The sequence below is a fragment of the Phycomyces blakesleeanus genome, assembly GCF_001638985.1.
Source record: "Phycomyces blakesleeanus NRRL 1555(-) unplaced genomic scaffold PHYBLscaffold_14, whole genome shotgun sequence".
In the NCBI taxonomy this organism is placed as follows: Eukaryota; Fungi; Mucoromycota; class Mucoromycetes; order Mucorales; family Phycomycetaceae; genus Phycomyces; species Phycomyces blakesleeanus.
Window position 1 is genome coordinate 814,059 of NW_017265147.1, and position 22,540 is coordinate 836,598.

The 22,540-nt window shown below is 35.7% G+C and overlaps 10 protein-coding genes across 10 annotated transcripts; 6 read left to right on the plus strand and 4 right to left on the minus strand.

Moving 5' to 3' along the window:
- Positions 1-1,326: 1,326 nt before the first annotated feature.
- Positions 1,327-1,599, plus strand: PHYBLDRAFT_147085 (hypothetical protein; the record flags this gene model as incomplete). Its single annotated transcript, XM_018431794.1, has 2 exons — positions 1,327-1,349; positions 1,416-1,599. 2 exons carry the CDS (start codon positions 1,327-1,329, stop codon positions 1,597-1,599), a joined length of 207 nt encoding a protein of 68 aa, XP_018290147.1.
- A 1,286-nt stretch (positions 1,600-2,885) lies between these two features.
- Positions 2,886-4,781, plus strand: PHYBLDRAFT_187516 (hypothetical protein; the record flags this gene model as incomplete). The annotated part of the gene is made up of 2 exons (XM_018439388.1): positions 2,886-4,029; positions 4,545-4,781. The coding sequence occupies exons 1-2, from the start codon at positions 3,298-3,300 to the stop codon at positions 4,779-4,781; spliced, it is 969 nt and encodes a 322-aa protein (XP_018290148.1). The 5' UTR covers positions 2,886-3,297.
- Positions 4,782-5,646: 865 nt separating this feature from the next.
- Positions 5,647-7,098, minus strand: PHYBLDRAFT_147087 (hypothetical protein; the record flags this gene model as incomplete). The annotated part of the gene is made up of 3 exons (XM_018431795.1): positions 5,647-5,908; positions 6,915-7,030; positions 7,072-7,098. 3 exons carry the CDS (start codon positions 7,096-7,098, stop codon positions 5,647-5,649), a joined length of 405 nt encoding a protein of 134 aa, XP_018290149.1.
- Positions 7,099-7,561: 463 nt separating this feature from the next.
- On the plus strand, positions 7,562-8,277 carry PHYBLDRAFT_68627 (hypothetical protein; the record flags this gene model as incomplete). Its single annotated transcript, XM_018441982.1, has 3 exons — positions 7,562-7,735; positions 7,932-8,075; positions 8,206-8,277. The coding sequence occupies 3 exons, from the start codon at positions 7,562-7,564 to the stop codon at positions 8,275-8,277; spliced, it is 390 nt and encodes a 129-aa protein (XP_018290150.1).
- A 1,414-nt stretch (positions 8,278-9,691) lies between these two features.
- Positions 9,692-10,064, plus strand: PHYBLDRAFT_113948 (hypothetical protein; the record flags this gene model as incomplete). The annotated part of the gene is made up of 2 exons (XM_018428365.1): positions 9,692-9,788; positions 9,898-10,064. Coding segments are annotated over 2 exons (264 nt in total), but the record flags the coding sequence as incomplete, so codon positions are not given.
- A 329-nt stretch (positions 10,065-10,393) lies between these two features.
- PHYBLDRAFT_187517 (hypothetical protein) lies at positions 10,394-12,010 on the minus strand (the record flags this gene model as incomplete). The annotated part of the gene is made up of 2 exons (XM_018439389.1): positions 10,394-11,736; positions 11,831-12,010. 2 exons carry the CDS (start codon positions 12,008-12,010, stop codon positions 10,489-10,491), a joined length of 1,428 nt encoding a protein of 475 aa, XP_018290152.1. The 3' UTR covers positions 10,394-10,488.
- Positions 12,011-12,443: 433 nt separating this feature from the next.
- On the minus strand, positions 12,444-14,057 carry PHYBLDRAFT_68625 (hypothetical protein; the record flags this gene model as incomplete). Its single annotated transcript, XM_018441981.1, has 6 exons — positions 12,444-12,631; positions 12,741-12,758; positions 12,936-13,002; positions 13,107-13,270; positions 13,400-13,717; positions 13,844-14,057. 6 exons carry the CDS (start codon positions 14,055-14,057, stop codon positions 12,444-12,446), a joined length of 969 nt encoding a protein of 322 aa, XP_018290153.1.
- Positions 14,058-15,080: 1,023 nt separating this feature from the next.
- On the plus strand, positions 15,081-17,224 carry PHYBLDRAFT_40660 (hypothetical protein). Its single transcript, XM_018440149.1, has 10 exons — positions 15,081-15,161; positions 15,251-15,397; positions 15,566-15,668; positions 15,742-15,813; positions 15,917-16,093; positions 16,184-16,299; positions 16,396-16,499; positions 16,619-16,704; positions 16,832-16,938; positions 17,008-17,224. Exons 1-10 carry the CDS (start codon positions 15,118-15,120, stop codon positions 17,096-17,098), a joined length of 1,047 nt encoding a protein of 348 aa, XP_018290154.1. The 5' UTR covers positions 15,081-15,117; the 3' UTR covers positions 17,099-17,224.
- Positions 17,225-17,489: 265 nt separating this feature from the next.
- Positions 17,490-18,131, plus strand: PHYBLDRAFT_170009 (hypothetical protein; the record flags this gene model as incomplete). Its single annotated transcript, XM_018436228.1, has 3 exons — positions 17,490-17,535; positions 17,599-17,710; positions 17,909-18,131. The coding sequence occupies 3 exons, from the start codon at positions 17,490-17,492 to the stop codon at positions 18,129-18,131; spliced, it is 381 nt and encodes a 126-aa protein (XP_018290155.1).
- A 1,492-nt stretch (positions 18,132-19,623) lies between these two features.
- On the minus strand, positions 19,624-21,983 carry PHYBLDRAFT_68622 (hypothetical protein; the record flags this gene model as incomplete). Its single annotated transcript, XM_018441980.1, has 2 exons — positions 19,624-21,114; positions 21,621-21,983. 2 exons carry the CDS (start codon positions 21,981-21,983, stop codon positions 19,624-19,626), a joined length of 1,854 nt encoding a protein of 617 aa, XP_018290156.1.
- Between the last annotated feature and the right edge of the window lie 557 nt (positions 21,984-22,540).

Sequence of the window (22,540 nt, forward strand, 5' to 3'; positions counted from 1 at the left end):
AAATTGTACTATCCAAATGTGTTCTAAAAAGAGAAATAGATACCTAAAAATGGTATAATTTTGCTACTTTAGACGATTTTATTGGATTAGATAAAAAAGTAATTTTAACTCCAATAAATAGTATTCGCTGTAAATACTTTTAATTTACTAAAAACCAATATTCTATTGGCAGAAAGTACAACTCCGCGACCGTAGGAATTATACGGTCCCGTATATCTTATACGAATCCATATAATTCCTACGGTTGCGGAGTTGCAATTCCTGCCATTTACTACAATTATAGCTTATTCAAGCGAGTTTTCCGTTGATAGATCGTTATCTTTACATTAGAATTAAATAACGCAAATTTGGGGTTTCCTTTCTAAATTTTCTCACACTAATAAAAGTCAAGAAGAAGGAAAGAAAGTCTAAGGAAACTATGCAGAAAATAGTGGTGTTTATTCTTAGGTTGAAACCTGTGAGCGGCTTCTCCCACAAATTTGATCTAAACAATAATCTGTAATAGACGATATCCCGAGATATGTGGCGTATCTAGTATACCGTGTTCTCCAATTAGATGCATATATAAGTCAAAATATGAGCTTTTTTATTTTATTTTATTTTAAAAAAAATCATTCAGTTTGGCACATTTTGCCGTTGGTATATCTTTGTGAGTGGATTACCAATACTTATTCTTTATTTTATTTCGAAAAACACTCGCCGCATTTATGGCCATGATATGTAGGTTATGTCTTGGTGATCTTGAGATCTACTAATGCCATGGAATCATACCGAGTGTTGACATGACTCTAGAGTCCATGATAGTTTGAAAGAAACTGGAGATGTGTGTATGTGGCTTTGACCAGCTTCGGCGGACTCTCTTTGGAAGCAACGGCTGTACAAAGAAATAAAGAAATATAGGAGGTATGTTTCAACCTTCTGTTTCGTTGTGTCAAGATGCATAATACACTTTCCGGCACATGGGGCTATGAATACCAGAAAGGAAAGGGATTGATTTTGCTTTGCTTTATTAGGGATCGACTCTTTTAAAAAAAGTACACTTTTACTCTCGATAAAATCTCCAGGCTAATCATGCACCACGGACGATAAATTCATATTTTAAGAATAATACGCCAAAGTCTCTCAACCACGCTGCTCTACGCTATCATTATTAGTGTCATACATAGGAGCCCAATTCATTGTGGTCTTGAGAAGAAGAAGGCTAAAATAATGACCAGTTCTCTTTTCATGCTCTTCTTCTTTGAACCATGTCATGGTGTTAAACGTTGATATGAAGGACAAGTTAATTAAGAAAAACAAAGAAAGACGACCTTTTCACAAAGTCCAATGCCGCATAATGTGCCATTTGGGTATAAAAGTTAAGAAACATTTAACTATCAATTTGAGATACATATTTATATATTAGACACACTTAGGGGGTGGTTAGTTATTTTATATGATGCAGATATCAGTGTTGATTTGATCATCAAGGTGGGTGGCAATAAACTTGCGGCTATGGCCACTTGTCAAATTGGGCATATGAGCAATGTGAAAGCCAGCAGTCTGAAGAGTGTTATAATTCACAAATTCAAGGACCCAGTCCCTGTGGATTCAGGGTAGTCACTCTTGTCAACAATATGGTTCTATGTTTGTAGAGCTGATAGGTCAATTGTCTATTTTCGAGTATACAAGGAGATATGCGTGGTAAGAAATCACAAACACAATACCTAAAATAAATAAGAAAGAAACAAAAGCTTAATGTTTACATTTCAAGATAACCTTGTTGAATTCCTTTTCTTCTTTTTGTACCACAATTCGTTGTGTGATTAAGGCTTTTGATTTGTTCTTGTAGAGTGGGGGATGTGTAATTTATTTTAATTTTTGAAACTCGCAGGGTGGATATTTCGTATTGTTATTTTTCGGAAAAGAGTGTATAGTAGGCATTCTATGCAGAGTATCTTTTGTTTAAAAAAATAAATAAATAAAATAAAATAAACTCTTGGCCAGATGATTTCATTTGAAATTCGGATTTATACAACTTGAATGGATAAAAATAAAGATAAAAGAAGTATAGAGGAAGGATGGTTGGGTTACTATAGCCAATGGGTCGGGATACTACTAACAGATCTACAATTGTCAAATTAACTGCTCTATAGAATGTCGACATTCTTATTCACCCATTGATTTTTTTTTGTATTTTATCCGAGGGTGGTAAAGAGGAGAAAGAGTAGGAGAAGTAGGAGGAGGAGTAGGAGGAAGAGGAATAAGATGAGAAGAAGAGGGGTAGGTCGGTTATTAGATTCCTAACGACGCATACATTTAGCGCAGGGTCTTGACTTGATGTGTTTTAGTGAAAATAGAGTATACTGACAAGATCATCTGACATCGCTTTTTATTTTATTTTATTTTAGTCAGTCGGTCAGTCGGTCGAGCTTAACCAAGGCAAGACAAAATAAAATATGAAATGGTTCTATTGACTATACTAACTTTTAAAGAAGAACTACTTGAATTAGCAAGTTAAGCTGCTTATAAATACTTTTACGTGTATTTCTACGACATTCATAAAGACCATTTTGGCCGGACCCATAAGACCAGAAAAAATAAATAAATTTCACAATTGTGGCACACCAAAGAAAGAATTAAAAAAAAAAAAAGTTAGGACGAATCAGTCTTGAAAACTGAGAGAGAAGATCTTTAATGATTTTACCTTTTGCAGCGATTTTCACTAGCGCTCCTTGAAGCCGGCCAATGAATTCTAAAAGACCTTGTTCTACAAGGGCACCTACGAAAACCCAATACGGTTTAACGCATGCCCTCTAATTTTATTTTATTTTATTTTATTTTATGGCTGCACCCTTTCTTCCCGCCCCTTTTTGTTCATTCCTCTCTTTCTCTTCTACTCTTCTATTCTTTCTTTATTGTCTTTATCTATTTTACAGATCAGTCAGTACTCCATTGAATATCTCTTATTTATTATTATTTCTACTAAAATATATTCTTATATATAAAATAAAGAGGTGGTCCAGCTTTGGTGAAAACAACAATAGCCAAAGTTTTGCAAGGAAAGAAACAAAAATCTATATATTTCCTTGTCTACAGATTTCAAAGCCTTTTTTTCTTCTTCTTTTTCTTTTATATATACATTATATATTTATTTGGTATTTGATATTTGATATTTGATATTTTTATTATTCACCAATTCATTTTAAACCAATAGCCTTTCCTTTTTACTTTATCTTTTTTATTCAAAAAAAACAAAAAACAAAACAAATAGCAACAACAACCTTTGCCTACACTTGTGCTGTCTCTATCGATCCAATGACTTCCAATGTGTACCCATTAGCCTCTTACAGAACCTCCTTGTACTCCAGAATGATCTTCCGGGTCGCTCTATTCATGATTGTATTGCAGTTACATGTCGCGCTGGCGCAAACCTCTCTGCCTTTACCTTCGATCACGTCAAGTCCAGACCTAGACTGTACAAATAGTACAAATCAGGATTACTCGAGTTGTTCATCATCATTATCATCATCATCATCATTAGCAACAACAACAACAACAACAGAGTCGGCAGAAGAATCAGAATCATCGTCAATATTATCCACAACATCGACCACTGCCACCAGTAACAGCCATTTGCCGACTTCTCTATCCGTTTCCGCTTCCTCCGCTCCGTCCAATACACCAAGATTAACACCCACACCTTTTGCACCTCAGCCTAGCGTGAATACAACTGGATTTGATTATGGAAATACTGGACCATCCAAGTCTGAAGAGAGCTGGCTCAAGAAGAACAACCGATTTATATTTGTAATTGTCCTGGGTGTGGTTGTGGGCGGTTTGATTATCTGGTACATAGTAAGAAGTGTCCAGGGTATGCGGAGACGATTGGAGCAGGAGAACCATGCACAGATGCTGATGCTCCAGCAAGCCCAGGCTGGACGAAACGACCACCATCACCGTGTGATTCCCGAAGAAAGTTTCAATGGTTACAAAATGGAATTATCTTCATCTACAATCCCTAGCTCGCCAGCATCACCTCTCGCTCCGGTACACCATGCTGTCCCATCCCATCACTAAAGAATAAGAAAACGATAAATGAAAAGAAAAGCCTTTATAATATACACACTACACACACTACACACACCCGCTATACAAACTATACACACTATACACACAATCATATATAATCGTATCCTACAACAGATGTACACCCTACTATTTCATCTTACATAACTTTCAAAAATATATACATATACATATACATATACATATATATATATATTCATACACATTCATACATACTCGTATATCCATATCCATATCCATATCCATATCTATATGTATGTGTGCCTGTGTGCCTGTGTGCTTGTGTGCTTGTGCTTGTGCTTGTGCTTGTGCTTGTGCTTGTGCTCGTGCATATATATATATATATTACTGTTATCCAAATATTCGATTCACAAAGCATACAAGTCAGAGAACAATATATATATATATATATATATAAAAGTTTGATTTGCCATTGATTTTTTTTGGTAATCAAATTAACTAAAAAACTAAAAAAGTATAAAACCCCAACTGGGTTACCAGCTTCCTATTGTGGGATGGGGCTTTGCTCTCCTACACATTACTACATTTCTCAATTAGCAACCTTGCAATACCTCTTTTATATTGTACTTGGACGTACCAAGATACGCGGGCACTATTTTGTGAAACAGGAGTTTGACCATTGTGGTTTTGGTTCAAATTATCGATATATTGCCAAATACTGTGCTTCCACTCTCAATTTACCGGATCTTTGAAAAAAATAAACACCGCTCACTCTTTTGAGCCGATGCCGTTAAAAGTGAACCAGACTCTCTGGTAGTCTAGTCACAAATCATAACCTATATTCCTTTTTTCTTTTAAATAAAAATAAAAAAAATGCTTTTACTTGAATATACATTTATTATTCACTATCTTGAAAGACACAACTTTTTTTTCTCTTAGATAAAATGAGCAGTATAGATCTGTCTTCCAGAGATTTCATAAAGACAAAAATTGATATTTTGTAATTTTTTGTTTCTTAAAAAAAATATCTAATAGTTTATGAGACTAGTTTCTGTGGCTGATAGAAAGAATCTGGTGCACTTTTAACGATACCCAACTTTTTGGTGATAGGAAAATGACAAACAGCCTTGGCCCTCAACAAACCTCATCTGAAGAAGGCAGAAACCAAAGCCTACATTGTCATTAGAAAAATTTACAGCAAATAATTGACATGAACTTATCAAAAGAGTGTTTAAATACCTTTTAGTGATAAATGGTGACTTTAGTTTATCTCGATATAGTTTGATAACAGCTAGTAACTTCCAGCAAGCTCCCCCCAACTGCACAGTCCGGCTCTTTAGAACATAAAAGACGCGCCTTCTAGGTCAACAGAACCCCCCCCCCCCCATTCATAAAGTATTCAGGTCTTCCGATCCAAGTTATTGATTTATAGATCCCTTTCTACCTCGAACGTTGGCGTTTAGAATATGTCAAACGTCCTCGATTAGGTTCAGAGCCGGACTTTGATATTACCAGTAGTCAAAGCCTTTTGATTTCTTGACGGCCTTTTATATATATATCATATCGTGTAGGACTACCAGTATGACAGCCAGCATAATCTTCTTCATTTATTTACTTTTAATATCCTGAATTGAGATTTTTTGATAACCAGTTGATGTATGCGTCTTGGTCTACAGATAATGACACCATCAGTTGCCAAATTCTTTGTTGATATGCAAAACTTTCAAAAAGATTATGTCTCACACTCAAACAAAGCCTTGTAACATTTGTAACACTGCGCTTCTTTGGTATCCCAAGTCTGGGCTTTGGCTTTGCGGTACCGATTTTCTCCAAAATCTTGATAGTAGTGTTGATTGTCATGCAAAAAATCTCCATCTGACTTGCAATCGAAGTTAGCAGGTGTTATTGGCTTTATAGAGCTAAATAACACCATCACACTCAAACTCAAACTCAAACTCTGATAATTTTTCCTTATGTAAATTATTACAGCCAGGTGTTACAGGTATTATCATTTTTTTATTGATATGCCATTGTGAAAAAAAAAACCTCAAGAATGAAACGCCTACATGAAACATGAGACGCCTAGAATTGATATAATCAGATAGCCAACTATCAATTGACAGATATATTTTACTTATATCACACACAGTAAGCTTATACTACATAAGACCATCAATGAAAAAAAAATTATGGCGTTGCAGATGACAGTTGACCTGGAGTACAGACATGCTTATTCCTTATTGGGTCTACGTCAATGGCAGCCGTGCCGTTGGATGTGAACAATGAAACTTACAGGTGCTGTCAGAAAGGTTACGGTATCGTTTTAGACGTGCTTTTTCAACGTGCGTTTTCACTCTTGAGGGGAAGCTGTGCTCTTAAACCACTTGGATTATCTTCTTTCAAAACCGGGACGGTGTAGCTTTATTTGGGTTTCCACTCATAGACCAAGTTAGACGCGGTCGATTGACAGACGCAAAAAACACTTTCTTCAAGAGGAACTAAAGACAGTGAGAATGTTTGTTGAAAATATACCATTTCATCCAGCACTCAATCAATATATCCTCTAAATGCTTGAATAACGAACTTTTGCAACCATCTCGAATATTTGGTCATTTTTTTTTGGTCAACTTAACTTTACACTAGTACCCAAAATTATTCAAAATAATGGGAGCACAGTAGTTCTAGAACCTTACCATTAAAACATAAAAAAAAACGAATGGCTGCCGGGAAAACATTTTAAATTATTTATATATAAACGTATATATATATTTGGAACATAGCCGATAAAAAGCCAAGATATATATATATATATAAAGGTTAGGCTTATTCGCCTATTTTTATTTTGAACTAAAATAAATAAATATACAGTAGGTCAGCAATCTTACGGGGACGATGTTTCCTGGCGGGGTACGACGTTTCTATCTAACCGGACTAATTCACCGCGACTACCAGTCCGGGGCCAGGTGTCTTTCTCTAATCCTTCAGGGCAAAATGGCGTGTCCTAAAAAAACACAATATATTCATTGTATGCATCAGCCTTACTACTTTGTCGCCATACTTTGTGCCCATTAATCTCTCTCCAGTCACCTAACTCTCATCACCTTAAGACCCACAGTCCAACTTTGGGTAATTTAATAATGAAATGCTGTCTCACACGGAAAACAAATCCTGTATATTCATTGTATAGCCGTTTGCACCCTAAACTTAGACTTGGTTATAAAAGATACACTATACCAATAACCTGTTATGCAAAAAATTATAAAGAGCTGCTGTCATCAAAGACTTTGTGATGCAATATTGTTTGATATTTTACTATTTATTGGGATATTTACGCGCACCTGTCCTTCTCTTTCTTTCACCTATTGTATATATGTTACAAGAGTTTAACATCAACTGGCAAGTAATCCTAGCCTACCATTTTATTTTCATTTTTTTAAAGCACAAAGGAAGACCTAGATACGAATATTCTGTATCCTGACTTGCAGTAATTATTATAATAAGAATGGATCTTTAGGGACCAGATAGTTATTTCATGTTGGCAAAAAATGGCACTATTTATGGTCTGGTAGAATCAACATGTCATCTACCACCAGAAAACTTCGTCACCCTAAGATTAGCGAAGAAACAAATCGGTTTGGCTTCTTGTACTAAAAAGTGGAATAAAGGTATTGTTACTAACGTAGCCCCAAAGAGAGAAGGGTTTCATGTATATTTGTATTTTAAACAGCCCTTTGGCATTAACAGTATTTCTTCTAGCATTAATTATAGCTATTTTGTACGACAGTTGAAACATTATTGGATTAAAATACATAGGTCAGCTAACTATTTATGAGTATGCTTGTAAAAATTTACACTAGTTTTTGTTTATTACTCTTAAATAACTTCTTTACAATTTTACGCAGATCAAACAAGAAGTTTTTTCTTTGAACGAGCACTCGATCCGCCATAATGAAACTGCTCAAATTTTAGCTGGTCTTATTAAACCTCTCACTCATGCTTGTCACTTATTGTTTGATAAATTGGCCATTTGTGCGCCGAGTTTAAGAGTAAAGAGATAATTGATTAAATCTTATTACTTACAAATGGACGAGCTGTTTGACCTTTCAATTCACGCCGACCTCAATTTTACAAAAGTTATTCACACTCATGTGTAAGTTGCTCATTTAATGTCACCAGTCAAAGGCGTTTGTTTCTCGATCGTATGTAATTTATAAGTTGTATGATGTAGATGAGCAAGTATTGAGCTGATAATTATATTTACCATTGTCTGTCAATTACATCATTGCACTCAATAAACATATTATGGAAGATTGGGATAATTTTAAGAAAAGCAGTGTTCCTTTCTAACTGCTGTTGTTGCATAGGCTTTCTTGGGATCTCAATCAAATTATGAAAGCTGTGATTATTGAAATTAAAAAAGAAAGGTTAGCTTTTTAGAGCATCCCCACCGGATCAATTTTTTTATATCTTTAACAAAAAGACAAAGGTTATCTGACTGTTGGGGATGCTCTTATATACCATGTATATCTAAGTATTGATCTATCAATTTAGATTGGTATTATATACGTATATACATGGCCATGTATTTTTTTTTTAGTAAGTACTAGCTCATCGTATATCTACTTTCAGAAAGCAGTCTAAATTACCGCAATATAAAAAAGTGGCGTTTCAAACCCCTATTGTAACTCTATAAGTTTCACAAGGGCAATATCTTTATGCCAATAAAGCATATCAGCCTTTAGCCTATTAGTTTTACTTCGGGAATAAGATTTGTGGAGTCTCTAGATTCGTTTACTAGAGAATATGGGCTAGGCTATTGGAAGGAAGGAAGAATAAAGCCAAAAGACGACACATAATCCTTTCTAATTTTAATCATAAAAGTCAAAATTTCAGAAACCATAGCCTACATGTATATATCTATATGTTAAAGAAGGATAAATAAGAGGCTAGAATTTGGTTGTGTCACATTTCTTGTCAGTAACTTTGGCCTTTTTTTTAAAAAAAAAAAAAATCTCAAAACTTGAAACAATGTCTTTTAATTCGTGTCTTGTGGATTTACCTACTTTGAGTTTATCCACAACGGCTATTATTTTTCTCCCTACTTTTGAAGAGTTTCTGCACTAGGTGGGCTCTTCCAAATGTGCTCAATAATAGGATTAAGATCTAGGCTCTGGAAAAGCCAAAGATCTTCCAGAGATACCTTTCACTCATCTTCTTGGTAATTATAACCTTTTTTTTTATTATTATTTACTAGCTTTTGTGAACAAAAAAAAATTCAAGTGTTTCCCGTTGGGATTTATAGAGTCATTTGAAGTTTATTTGGTTAAGAAATCAGAGTTGACTTATAGATAAAAGAAATGCTTTGGTTAGACTTCTTTTAAAAAATAAATAAAGAAATAAAAACCACAAAATTTTGTGACCGACCGGCCATCTAATACATTTTATTTTTTGACTGCATCTTGAGAGATTCAAAGAATGTTAAAATGTCAGAGAACACAGGCCCAAATTTACAAAAAAAAAATAAAAATAAAAATAAAAAATAAAAATAAAATGAGCTTTTAACCAACTGGTCGGAATCTCTCTAGTGACGTCACCTTTTATTTGTTGCCCTTCTGAACAGGATCCTCGTTGAGGACGGTCTCCAACCACTTACACTAACTATACAATGAGTTTGCTCACTAGCGTCTCTGGTTTCGCAGCCTTTGGTGTGCTTGTACGTACATACGCTCTTGGACTCCAGAAGCGTCCTCTTTTTGCCAGTAAGTTAATAATTCAGAATTTAGATCACTTTTTTTTAATAGAAAAAAAAACAATATATGAAATAAAATAAAATAAAAAGACATGGTATCTGAATCAATTGACGTCTAGATCCCAGCGGCCACGCCATTGCTGCCGGAGCCTTTGGAGCCTTTGGCTACTTTGCTTATAACCTCCAGGAGAAGCAGCTCGCAATCATGGCCGGAAAGAAAGAGCTTTTGCTTAAAAACAGAGCACGCGCAGAAGAGATCGCACAGCAGCAGCAAGCCGCCCTCTAGACGAAACAATCAAACTTGGACGAATTACCGCGGATTATCTCTCCTTCTTTTATATATATATATAAAAGAGGAAAAAAAAATAAACGATAAAAGAAGCAAAAAAAAACAAAACAAAAAAATAAGAATCGACCACTATGGATAATATTTACGACAGTAACTTTTATTTTATACACATTTACATGTTTGGAAAAATGGATACAGTTTATTTAATAATTTATTCTATGAGACTTTAGATGTAAGTAAGTAAGCGAGTGAGTAAATGAGTGAGTGAGTGAGAAAGATTGATTGATTGAATGAGACTGAGTCAGTCGATAAGGTGGGTTGGTGAAGAATGTGCAATTGGTGAAAGATGGTTTGGAAAGATTTTGTGGACTACAAAAGAAGAAGGAAAGGGATATCTAGTGTGGTTTGTTTTTGCTTTTTTTTACATGTCTTCATCATCTTCGAGTTCCTTTCTTTTACGCTCAATGTCCTCGACACGGAGACGTTCTACTTCTTTACGTAAAACAGAAGTGAGTTTGAGAATATTTTTCTCGTATCGTGCAGACACAGGAATGACAGGAATATCCTTAGCTTCTGCCTGAAGACGAGTAAGATTCTCCCGAGCAGTCGTTACTCTATCAGCCTTGTTGCCGATGATGAGTGACTGACGCTTGGTTAAACCTGGTCTGTATGCTTCCAATTCACTCTGAAGAACTTTGAGATCTTCCCAAGGAGTCTCTCCGCTCAGATCAATGACATATACCAGGATCTTGGCACGCTCTACGTGACGCAAGAAGGCATGTCCCAGACCGACGTTACGGTGAGCACCCTGGATAAGTCCGGGGATATCTGCAACTGTCAATTGATAATCATCCACATAATCCACAGTACCAACAAATGGGTGAAGGGTCGTAAAGGCATATGATGCCTGTTTTGGGTGTGCATTCGAAATAGCACCCAAAAGTGTCGACTTGCCTGCATTTGGCAAACCCACAAGACCAATGTCGGCAATTGTCTTTAGCTCCAACTCAAATTCACGGATTTCGCCTTTACGCCCGCGAGTTGCAAACTTTGGAGACCGATTGTCAGTCGTGAGGAAGTAAGGATTACCGTATCCGCCACTACCACCAGTACACAGAACAAGTTCCTGATCGGGCTCATTGAGATCCACATCAATAACTGTCTGTTGCTCGGTCCGTGCTCTCCAACGCAAGTATTTGTCTTCTTCATCCATAACACGTTCAGCCTGTCTGAAAAAATTCTTTTTGCCTTCAATCACAGTCTGGTTGGGTTCTGTGCGCGGGAAGTAGACCCAACGGTTCTCGCGTGCTTGTTGCGCAAGAGCCTCTTCGTCCTCTGGTTCGTCTTCAGGATCAACTTCTTTTTTGTCTCTAAACACCTGTCGAACTACAGTGCCAACCGGCACACGAATCACCAGATTCTCACCCATCATACCATGGCGTCCTCCACCCAAACCATTCTGACCACGTTTAGCTGATCCTCCACTGCCCATATATCGAAGTGTCGTTTCGTCTGAAGATGATTTTATGATCACATTCCCACCTCGTCCGCCATTTCCGCCGTTAGGAGGTCCTTTGGCAAGATATTTCTCACGATGAAATGAGACACAACCATCGCCACCATCACCACCTCGTGCAGTAAATCGAACAAAGTCAATGAATTGTCGGCCCTAAAGAAAAATAATAATAATAATTATGACATAAGAATATAATTTTATAAATACATGATAGAGACTAGGAGAGTTGGGAGTCAAGGAAAGAAACAATGCGTTTTTTCTGACTTGCCTTGCCACGCAGTTTGTAATTGACAGAAGAAGGCGATCGTTTTTGTGGTTGGTCTTGATCGAGGCATCGTGTGGTCGTGTGGAATGTTGCTCGGCAGGACCACAGCAATCGCACCTCAGAGCTAGCCAAGGGTCTCTGAATAAGTTTTGACAAGAACATTACTTGATGTTTTAATATTCCAGAAAACTAGGGTACTTTCTTTATTTTTTCTTTTATTATCATCAAGTCAAACCAACGTCACGTATGAAATTTAGTGTAAATGGGATCTCTACTTCTTCTATTTCATTTTCTTTGGTGATAGTGTTTATATTGTAGTAGAAACATTAGTAGTAATAGTAATAGTATTATTGTTATTGTTATTATTATTATTAGTGGTAGTGGTAATAGTAGTAGTAGTAGTAGTGGTAATAGTAGCTATAAAAGAGATGCGATATATATTAAAGAATAAAAGGAAATAAAAAGAAAACAAAGGGTAAATATGAAAGGATAAAGAGCTGTATGTGTGTATAAGAGATAAAAGAAAAGAAGAAGCAAAGAAAAATTAGGAAGGTAGGAGAGGAAAGGAGAGGATATAGAAGGGAAGGAACGAGAATTAAATAGTATATCCAGGTGGAGCTTGCATGGAAGAAGACGCTGATTGTTGTGTGTAAGTAAGATGACTAGGATTAACAGCTTCTTCGGGCCCTCCAAATAGCATTGTGTCTCGCATATGCCCACTGTAAGCAGGTGGTGGTGGTAGAGTATCTTGTTTTGGTGCCAGGGCGGCTTCTCTAATATTGGCTACAAAATAAAAATATATAAATATAAATAAAGAGGGCCAGGAAAACTATAGGTGGTTAGATTGTACAAATTGGTGTACAAAATTGCTTTGTTGAATGTTAATTATTACCAGCTGCAAATAAGAAATCTGTAATAGATACAAATGTATTAATTAAAAGTGTCAAACGATATGTATGTATGTATATATGTATGTATGTATGTATGTATGTATGTATGCGAGAGAATAATCTAAATGCATAATCTTTATCTTTTTACGGTTAAGTTGTAGACTTGCCTTGTTGTCCAAAATTGACAGAAACTTGACACGGTCCATTAGATCCAATAGAAGGATAACAAGGAAACTTGAATCCAATCGATGCTTTGCCAAGGTTCTTAAAGAATATGATTTGATTTGAATGAATAGAATACATTTTATTTAGCTGTTGTTGTATGTCAAGTTCTAAATGATTTTTTTTAGTAAGCCGGCAAAATTTACCTTTCCATTGCGAGTAAAGAATACAGTACTTGTTTGGGTAAGAAACCCAACACCAATGACATCTCCCTGTTTGAAGGGTGGTCCATAAGGTCTGCCGATCAAGGGATCACTTGTGTGTATTGCCCCTGTGTGTGAATGATAAGCAACTGAATGACGATGGAACCCTACAATGTTTAAAGAAATTAATAATGAAATAATCATTGTGATGAAATGGTGGTGCGTGGTGGTGTAAAGCAGTGTGTAGGTTTCATCATATTTTGTGATGCATTTAATATTAATAATTTTTTTTTTACCAGGAAGTGTCCAGACAGGGTATGGCTTGGTTGATAATCCAATCGCAAGTCTATCTTGATCGTCCAGTTGGAGAACCTTGACTTCCCAATAGACAAATTCATTTGCGGGTAGTGGAAGGTTTGTGAGGGTACATCCTTGGCCTTGACAGAATACAATGGTTGTCTTGTCCATCACAGCGGCATTGGATTCCTCTTCCGATTCTTCCATATGTTCATTCTCCACAAATGCCCATGCTCCCACTCCACGTTCGAGTACAAGAGGGTTTCTTGGGACATCTGTCCAATCTGTTGAACGAGGAGGATGTTTGGCCTGCCATGCTGTGTGATTTTTTTAAATATATATATAATATTTATAAGCAAGATAAATACACAGATAAAGTATATATCACATTGATAGTTTGTACACTATTGGTGTATTTAAGCGACAAAAGGATGCTCATTTACCAAGCACACGTTGAATCTGATCCCTTGTATCGGCATCCAATGGACCTGACGATACATCAGCCAGCGGCTGCCACTCATCTGGAGACCGACGCGGATCGTCTTCATTGTTCATGTTTGCTCTTCGAAAGAGACGAATTCCAAGACAGCACACGATAGATGCCAATACGACAACAATGACAACAATGACAGCGTAGAATCCTTCAAAACCCGACATTGTCTTTACCCTTTCCCCTTTAATCTATGGCTAATGTACACAGTTACTGTCTCCATCTAAATGGGAAACCTTTCTCTACTCTTCATTTTTTTTATCCAAATTCACTCGCCGCCTCTCCCTTCATTGACTCTTTTATTATTTTTTAGGACCGTTTTTATTTAATTATTTTTATTTTTATTATATGGTGAATTTTATCATGTATTCTGTGTGCGTGTGTTTTTTTTGGTCAATACAGTCAAAGGACATAATCAAACTCCTAGCGCAATTAACCCGGAGTACAAGAGTTCTTATTGTCTAACCTATACTACTTTTTGTATATGCATTCAAAAAGATATTTCTTATAAAGAGAATCAATTTTTATATAACATTTTTTTTGTAAAGAAGTTTAATTTGAGAGCAAAACAATAGCTGAGTATAAGAGCATGTTATAGAATTAACCTTTTGATAATTAATGCAAATCATGAAACATGATCTTTCAATTTATTTGAATTTTATCAAAACATTGAGGCAGTGCATTTTATAAAAAAAAAGAATCACACATACACACACTTTTTCTCTCTTTATTTCTATACATACACAAATATTCTAACGTGTTCTTCATTCTAATAGAATGATACGACATGTCTTACAAGAATGATGGGCCAACATGGGACCCGTCAGAGTCCCAGAAATTATATGCATTTAATTTCAAGTCCATTGTCTCATGTCAAAAGTAAATAATAGTAGTAGTAGTAATAATAACTATTAAAAAAAAATAGGGCCTTTGGCTTGTTTGTTGGTGGCCAATGCCTGGAAATGAAGAGCGCTCTCATCTTATTGGGGACGCTTCTTGGGGTATTTTTTTTTTGAAATTTTCATATTCGTACAAGTCACGCATGAAACCTTGAATAGATTCTATACAAAAATATACAACAAGAAGAAATCAGAAAATGTATATATATTTAAATTATGATTGCTATATACATTTTCTCTTCTTCTTCTTGTTTATATATATATATATCTTTCTACTTTTACTTATTTTATTCCGAATCTCTTAATTCATTTTTATATATTATAAATCATGGCACAGAAATTGAAAGTAGCTATCATCGGCTCGGGTAACTGGTAAGCTTCTTTAGATATTATTTAAATCGAATAAAGAGGGAGAGAAAAACTATATTATTAATACACTTTTGTGGTCTGTATTTGTGTAGGGGATCAGCAATCTCAAAAATCATTGGTAACAATGTTAAGCTCCACCCAGATATCTTTCAAGAAGATGTCAACATGTGGGTCTTCCAAGAGCAAGTGGACGGCAAGAATCTAACAGACATTATCAATGAGAAGCATGAAAACGTCAAGTAAGTGTAATGTTTTACATTTTGGTCTGTTGGTCTGTTGGTTGGGACAATAGAATGCATGAATGACTGGGGTCCATTTTTTTTGAAAAAAAAATCTTTGACTCAAAACAACTAACCCCAAACACCCACCTACACACACACACACACACACACACAAATAATTATTAGATATCTTCCTGGCATTCCACTCCCCGAGAATATTCACGCTGTATCAGATGTCAAGGAAACTGCCAGTGGGGCCAACATCCTTGTCTTTGTGCTTCCACACCAGGTAAAAATAAAAATAAGACCATCTGCTTTGAATCACAGCCTAATCTCATGTGTAAATCATTTTGTGTATGTAGTTTGTGTATAAAGTATGTGAGTCTCTCAAGGACGTCATCTCCCCAGATTGCAAGGCGATTTCATTGATCAAGGTAAAACAATAGTAATATGTTTTATAAATATTTTTTTAATATATATATATATATATTGTAATTATCAACTGAATTTAACCATATATATATATATATAAAACAGGGCCTTGATTTCCAAGACAATAACCTTACGTTATTTAGCGAGGAAATCGAAAAGATTCTTGGGATTTCCTGCGCTTGTTTGAGCGGAGCCAACATTGCTAGTGAAGTGGCCGAGGAAAAGTTCGGTGAGACAACCATCGCGGCAAAGACTGAAGAAGATGGCAAAATATTTGAAAAAGTAAGAAAAAAAAAGAATACGAATAAGAAGAGTAAAAGCTTAATCTCAATTAATCATTAATTTTTTTTCTATCCTTACGTCCTTTGTTAGTTGTTTCACACTCCCAACTTTGATGTCAAGATAATCAATGATCATGTTGGTGTGGAGGTGTGTGGGTCCCTCAAAAACGTAATTGCCATTGGTGCCGGTATTTGTGATGGTCTCGAGTAAGTCCCAGACACTTGTGATTTTCAAACAGTAAATGCTGTTTTTGAAAGATAGACTAATATACCATGTGTGCATGTGTGTATGTGTGTGTATAGTTACGGTAACAACACCAAAGCCGCTGTTATCAGACGTGGTTTATTGGAGATGCGCAAATTCGGCAAGACTTTCTTTGGTGGGGTTCGCACAGAAACCTTTTTTGGTAAAGTACAAAGGAATAAAGAGGATAAGGAAGTGTGTGTGTGGGTGTGTGTGAGGAAGTGACATTGACTTGTCTTTGTAAAAATATTTTTAATTATTCATATTCATTATTCCTTGTAGAATCGTGTGGTGTAGCGGATCTGATTACCACATGTGCTGGTGGACGTAACCGTAAGGTAGCCGCTGCATTTATCAATTCGGGCAAGGTGAGTAACAGCCTTTAAGAAAGAAGAAAATAGTAATGAAAGCTACATATACAATTATATATAATTACATTTTGATTCTCATTCTTTAATGTCTTGAATTCTAATATGTATGATATATTTCAAATAGTCCATTGATGAAATTGAAAAGGAGATGTTGAATGGGCAAAAGCTTCAAGGCACTACCACTGCTCTTGAAGTACATAGATTCCTGGAATCAAAGAACATGACAGACGAGTAAGTCCTTTGATTTCTTTATAACTTAAACTTATTTCTCTAATCTTAATTATACAAAATATCAAATAGGTTCCCATTGATGACTGCTATATACAGAATTGTCTATGAGGGAGCTCCTCCTGAACTTCTTGCTGAAAACCTTAGAACTCGTAAATTTTAGACTATTGTATTCTATCTATCTAATTATCTCTTTTCATCCATACATTTTTCTTTCAAATTATAAGTATTATCATTAAATAATAAATTGAAATAAACTACATATATATATATATATATGTATATAAACAAAAATAAACCAACATCACGAAAAAAAAGAGCGATCTCAAGGGTGATCTCAGAGACAATTCTAGAAGATCGCTTTTTGTTTATAACCCTGCTTTGACCCTTTACTGTTATGGAAAGCAGTCTATCTCCACTCTCTTATGCGGATAGAATATTTTATTTTTACAAGAAAACTATTTTATTGGTTGCTATAACAACAAACGAATATTTTTTTTATCATAATCACTGGTCATAAATGGTTTACTATATCATATGGCTTCATAGTAAGCATGCTATTCGGCCGTACTTACAATGTAATTATTGATTTCTTTAGCAGTAAGCTTATAGGGATATATATTGTTTTGAGATAAACCGCCTGTTTAATATTGACTTTGTTAGTAAACTATTCCCGCGGGTTAACTAAGCATGAATTCCAAGTTAGGAACCTGTCTCTCTCTGCCTATCACTTTCCAGTTTTCCGTGTTAGATTTCCGCGTGATAAACACAAAATGTAAATTTCTCTTTCTGAGGTATAAGTAAAAAAACAGATACATAACATGTTTCGAAGCAAGATATTCTTACGAGGACGACATTTCTATCTAACCGGACTAATTCATTGCGATTAGGTGTCTAGGGTCCGGTTTCTTTAATCATAAAGGGCAAAATAGCGTGTCCTAAAAATTTATAATATATTCATTGTACGTATTAGCTTACTACTTTGTCTCCAGGCACCTAACTCTCGTTCTTTTAAGAGTTACAGCTTGTATTTGAGCAACTTAATAATGGAATACTGTCGCATACGAAAAACAAATCTTGTATATTCAATTAGTAGCCCTGGATTTAGATTTGACAATAAAGAAATAATAATTAATCCCATATGCACTATATCAATAGCCAGCCATGCAGAAGATCATAATGAGTTTCTGTCATAAAACTGTGATGCAGTCTTGTTGGATATCTTACTATCTATTATCCTTCTTATGCGTATCATGTCTTTCTCTTTCTTTCATTTACTTACATATCCAAAACGTGACCCAAGGTTTTTCATTAAAAAAAAAGATGGAAGTAAAGCTGTTTACTATTTACTCAAAATGTATTGACTCATGACATGTTGTTCCAGGCAAAGATCCTACCAACAACGTGATAAAAACCTTGTTGGAAGATTCAACGATTTGACTAGGGTACACTTTTTTATGTGACAATTTTTATTTGTAAAATTAGAAAATCATAAGGCTTTATGGGATCTTCATATTTGTAATTTCTAATTGCTTTAAAATGTCTTTTTTTTTATATATCATTTGAAAGCACTTTATGGTGAAATATCTTCTACGCTTCTACAAAAATACTTCTTAAACTAGATAAAGTCTCAATATTTAAGCAGGGCAATAAATGTAAGACTCTTTTTTTTTCAGCCAATGATATTTGTTCCGGAGTTTTCATATACATTGTATAATCTATTGTGTTACATAAATGACTTTAAATTACCATTTATGAAATCAGGGCTTTCAATCCAGAAAATGCCTCTCTTTAAAAATCGTCTTTTATAAAAAAAAGGTGCACCCTATTTTTAAAAATATTTGATTGGATTATGTGCAAAGTAATCTAAAATCCCATAAATAGTATTTGCTGAGAATAATTTTAATTTACTAAAGGCTGACATGCTATTGGCAGAATGTATATTTCCTATGAGTCTGGAGTTATAAGTTCTGCCATTTACAGTAGTTCTATTGGCTGCACATCTCCGCTCGTATTTCTACGAGTCTAGACTTTTAAATGCTGCTATTTCCTACAGAGAAATTGTAATGTTGGAGTGCAGAATAGGCCTTTCGTTTACGGCGCGGTGTGATCGAGGATTCTTTCGAGGGAGAAGGGAGGATACACGCACAAAGATGGAGAGATAGTGAAGATGTAGAAAAAGGTGTACTCAATAGCGGAATAAAAGAAGATAGTGACAAGGGAAACTCTCACTTCGTTACAGACGATTCTAACTGACCAGAGCGACCTATGTCCTCTGCGACAATTACAGACTTTACGAGAAAAAGAGATGATTTTATTGTAACTCGTGTACTAGGATAATATAATAGTTGGACAATGCGTGCCTACTAAAATAGACTCTAGCGCTCCTAATTCCTGGTTTTCCTTATTTCAGTCCTCGCCGGACCAACTGCTGGATCAGTACGGGTCACATAATAAAATAGCTCTTAAAATCGAATCTTTGCAGAATTGTCCCAGATTGAATAGAGGTCAATATTCTGTATGTTTTAATTATGACTGAGCCCTGAATTCCATCATCCATTACATATACAAACACAACATTTTAGACTTCCATCCATGTCTGGTTTTAAAAAGTCTCATGATGAGATTGTTTATTTTTTAAGCTATTTTATTATTTATTGCTTTCCGAAGATTTCAAGCTTCTTTAATTTAAAAGAGATTAGGACCCTCAAATAAAGAAAACACTGGTCGGGGGCTATCTGTCGCAATATTGTCCACATTAACTGGAGCGAAAAGTTTCCAGGGTGCAGAGTTTGGAGACAAAGGACGAGTTGCATGATTATCTTTGCCAATGGGTCCTAATGGGTTTGGAGTGTCTTGATGTTTTTTGTAGTGATGGTTTTGGTAGCAGTGATTGTGATTGTGTTTGTGTTTGTGAATGTGAATGTGATCGTGATTGTTGTGTGAGTGGGTGAATGTGGGAGAGTGAGTTTGTTCATTATAAGAATGATTTTGCAATCTTGATGTACCCGACTCAAGATATGGGCCGTTGAGTAGGCCAAACTGATAAGAGGATGTGACACCGCCAGAGAACAAAGAGTAAGTTGATGGGGTTCTGAGTGATTGCTGTTGCTGTTGCGGTTGCGGTTGCGGTTGCGGTTGCGGTTGCGGTTGCGGTTGAGATCGAGGTTGAGGTTGAGGTTGTTTGATCTTATAATTAAAAAGATCATTGCGTCGCAAGATGTCGAGATCTAAACCAGTAGAAAATGGCGAATACCAATTCTGAACAGCTTGCCGGTAAGAAGGAGGAGAAAGGGGAGGAGATTGAGGATTATTCGATTCATCGTCACTTGTTACAGGTGTCAAATCCATAGCTAGAAGAGGTGTTTGGTGAGTTGAAAGAGAGTTGTAAAAGTTATTTTCGTTATCGTTGTCTTCTTCTTCGACATTGTCATCATCGTCACAGCCACCGTCGTCGTCGTCGTCGCCATCATTTTCATCATTAGGATTGTCGTTATCATTATAATTGTAATTATTGTCAGTAACATCAACGTCGACATCAACGTCACCGTCCACATCAGTAATGAAATTGAAATTGACATTAGCATTAGCATTAACATTAACATTGTCGCTGTCATTAACATTGCTACTATCATTCTTTTGCTTCAGAGGAGTTTCTACAATTCTTTTTTCGGAGATCTTTGTTTCAAGACGATGGGATTTTTTAGGCAAATGTCTTTTGGGCTTTACATTGACCCAGTCGTCCGAATCAGCAGAAGAAAAAGAAGAGGAAGAGGAAGCCGCTTCGTCGTCAGCAATGGTTGATTTTGTCTGGTCGGTTTGGTCGGTTTGGTCGGTTCCTTCTGTTGTGAGTTTTGGGCCTGGTTTGTGGTCAGAATATACTGTTCGTACATGGTTTCGATGGTTCGACTTTTTGGTTGGTTGACTGATTGTGTTTGCTCGTTTGCGACGTGGGTGCGGAAGGTCTTTTGGCTTTTGGTCTACTCTCCGATCAACCACATGATGAATTGGGGCTTCTGTAGGTTGAGGTGCACGGTTGGCTTGTAGCGTGGTTACAAGGACTGTGTCGATCTTTGGAACCTTTTTGGTGAAATACACGATACTGTCATACAGTGTTGCACCAGTGCTCATGCAGGGCTGAATGGCTTTTTTAAGGGTCCGTAAGCATTTTGTAGGGAACTACAGATATTACACCCGCACACATAAATATGTACATATTTGAGTGAGTTATTTTACGTTTGTGTTCGTAGCATATAGTATTATAGTAAAAGTAATTGTAGTGTGTGACTGGTATCATCAGTATTCATGTTTGTTTTTTATGATATTAAACTTTTCTCTCTCTCTCTATCTCTCTATCTACTATCTTGTATATATTTGGTCAATTCAAATCAGGGGTGGTGAATATACAATTGTATTCCCTTTTTTTTCACCTTTCTTACACATTTATATACTCTTATACACACACAAATATGATATAATCTTGAAAAATCCACTCCTTCCAATTTACGCAGTAATGATTTATAATGATAATGATAATGATAGATATAAACATAAAGATAATAATAATGCTAACGATAATGACACTGGGTTTTTTTAAAAAATAAAATAAAATAGAATAAAAGAGAAGAAAGAAAGAGAGGGAGGGAGGAAGGGAGGGAGGGAGAAAGAAATTGGTAGGAACAAACCTTTGTAAACCCAACGGTTAAAAGACAAAGTCCGAAACAAGCGATAGTTAACCAAGAAAGATAATCTTTTACTTGATAAACAGGCCACTCCGGTCTTGTTTCTGACACATTCGAATGGTTGGTTACTTCTGATTGATTGTATCCTAAAGACTCTGTTCCCGAGTGAAAGTCTAGAGACTGTGAGTGTGCCCAGAGATCAAGAATGGCAAATTTGGTAAAGTGAGCCAATGCAGTTGGTAAACAGAATGACTTTAGTTGCGAAAAGACTGAAATGACGAGGATTACTACGGGAGTGATGAGTAGTAGTAAGACAGGTAGTAAGACGACAAGGGAGGTGACTTGTAAGCCACGAGAGGTACGCATAGGAAATGAAAATAAAATAAAAATAAAAATAAAAATAAAAATAAAAATAAAAATAAAAATAAAAAAATAATAAAGTAAAATGAAGGGAAGTGGGTGAAAGAACGATGAAACTAGTCTGTCTGGTCTTGCTTTCAAAAGCTGATTTTCTCACTCTTAGGTTTTCTTACCCAGGCAAGGTTTTTTTTTGTTTCTTTTTTTTTGTAATGTCTTTATTTTCCTTAAAGGGTAATATGCAAGCTTGGATTACCCCGCCGTGATATTGTTGGTTGGTTTTTGTCAGCCAGAATTTTAGTTTTGGTTAAGTTTGACAGCCCTTGTAATTCCACTTCAATGTCCTTTTACGTATAGATATATGTATTGTATACCAAATGAAATAAAAGAAGGACAGATGTCAATTTTACACACAAATAAGATTATTTTCATGTATATTTCTTTTCAGTTCAAATATTGGTCCACCTTATTAAAATTTGACAAAGGGCATTAAGAGAGATCCGGGTACTAATTGACCAACATGTGCTCAAATAATATGGCACTTGACCTTGTTAGTGTAGCGTTGG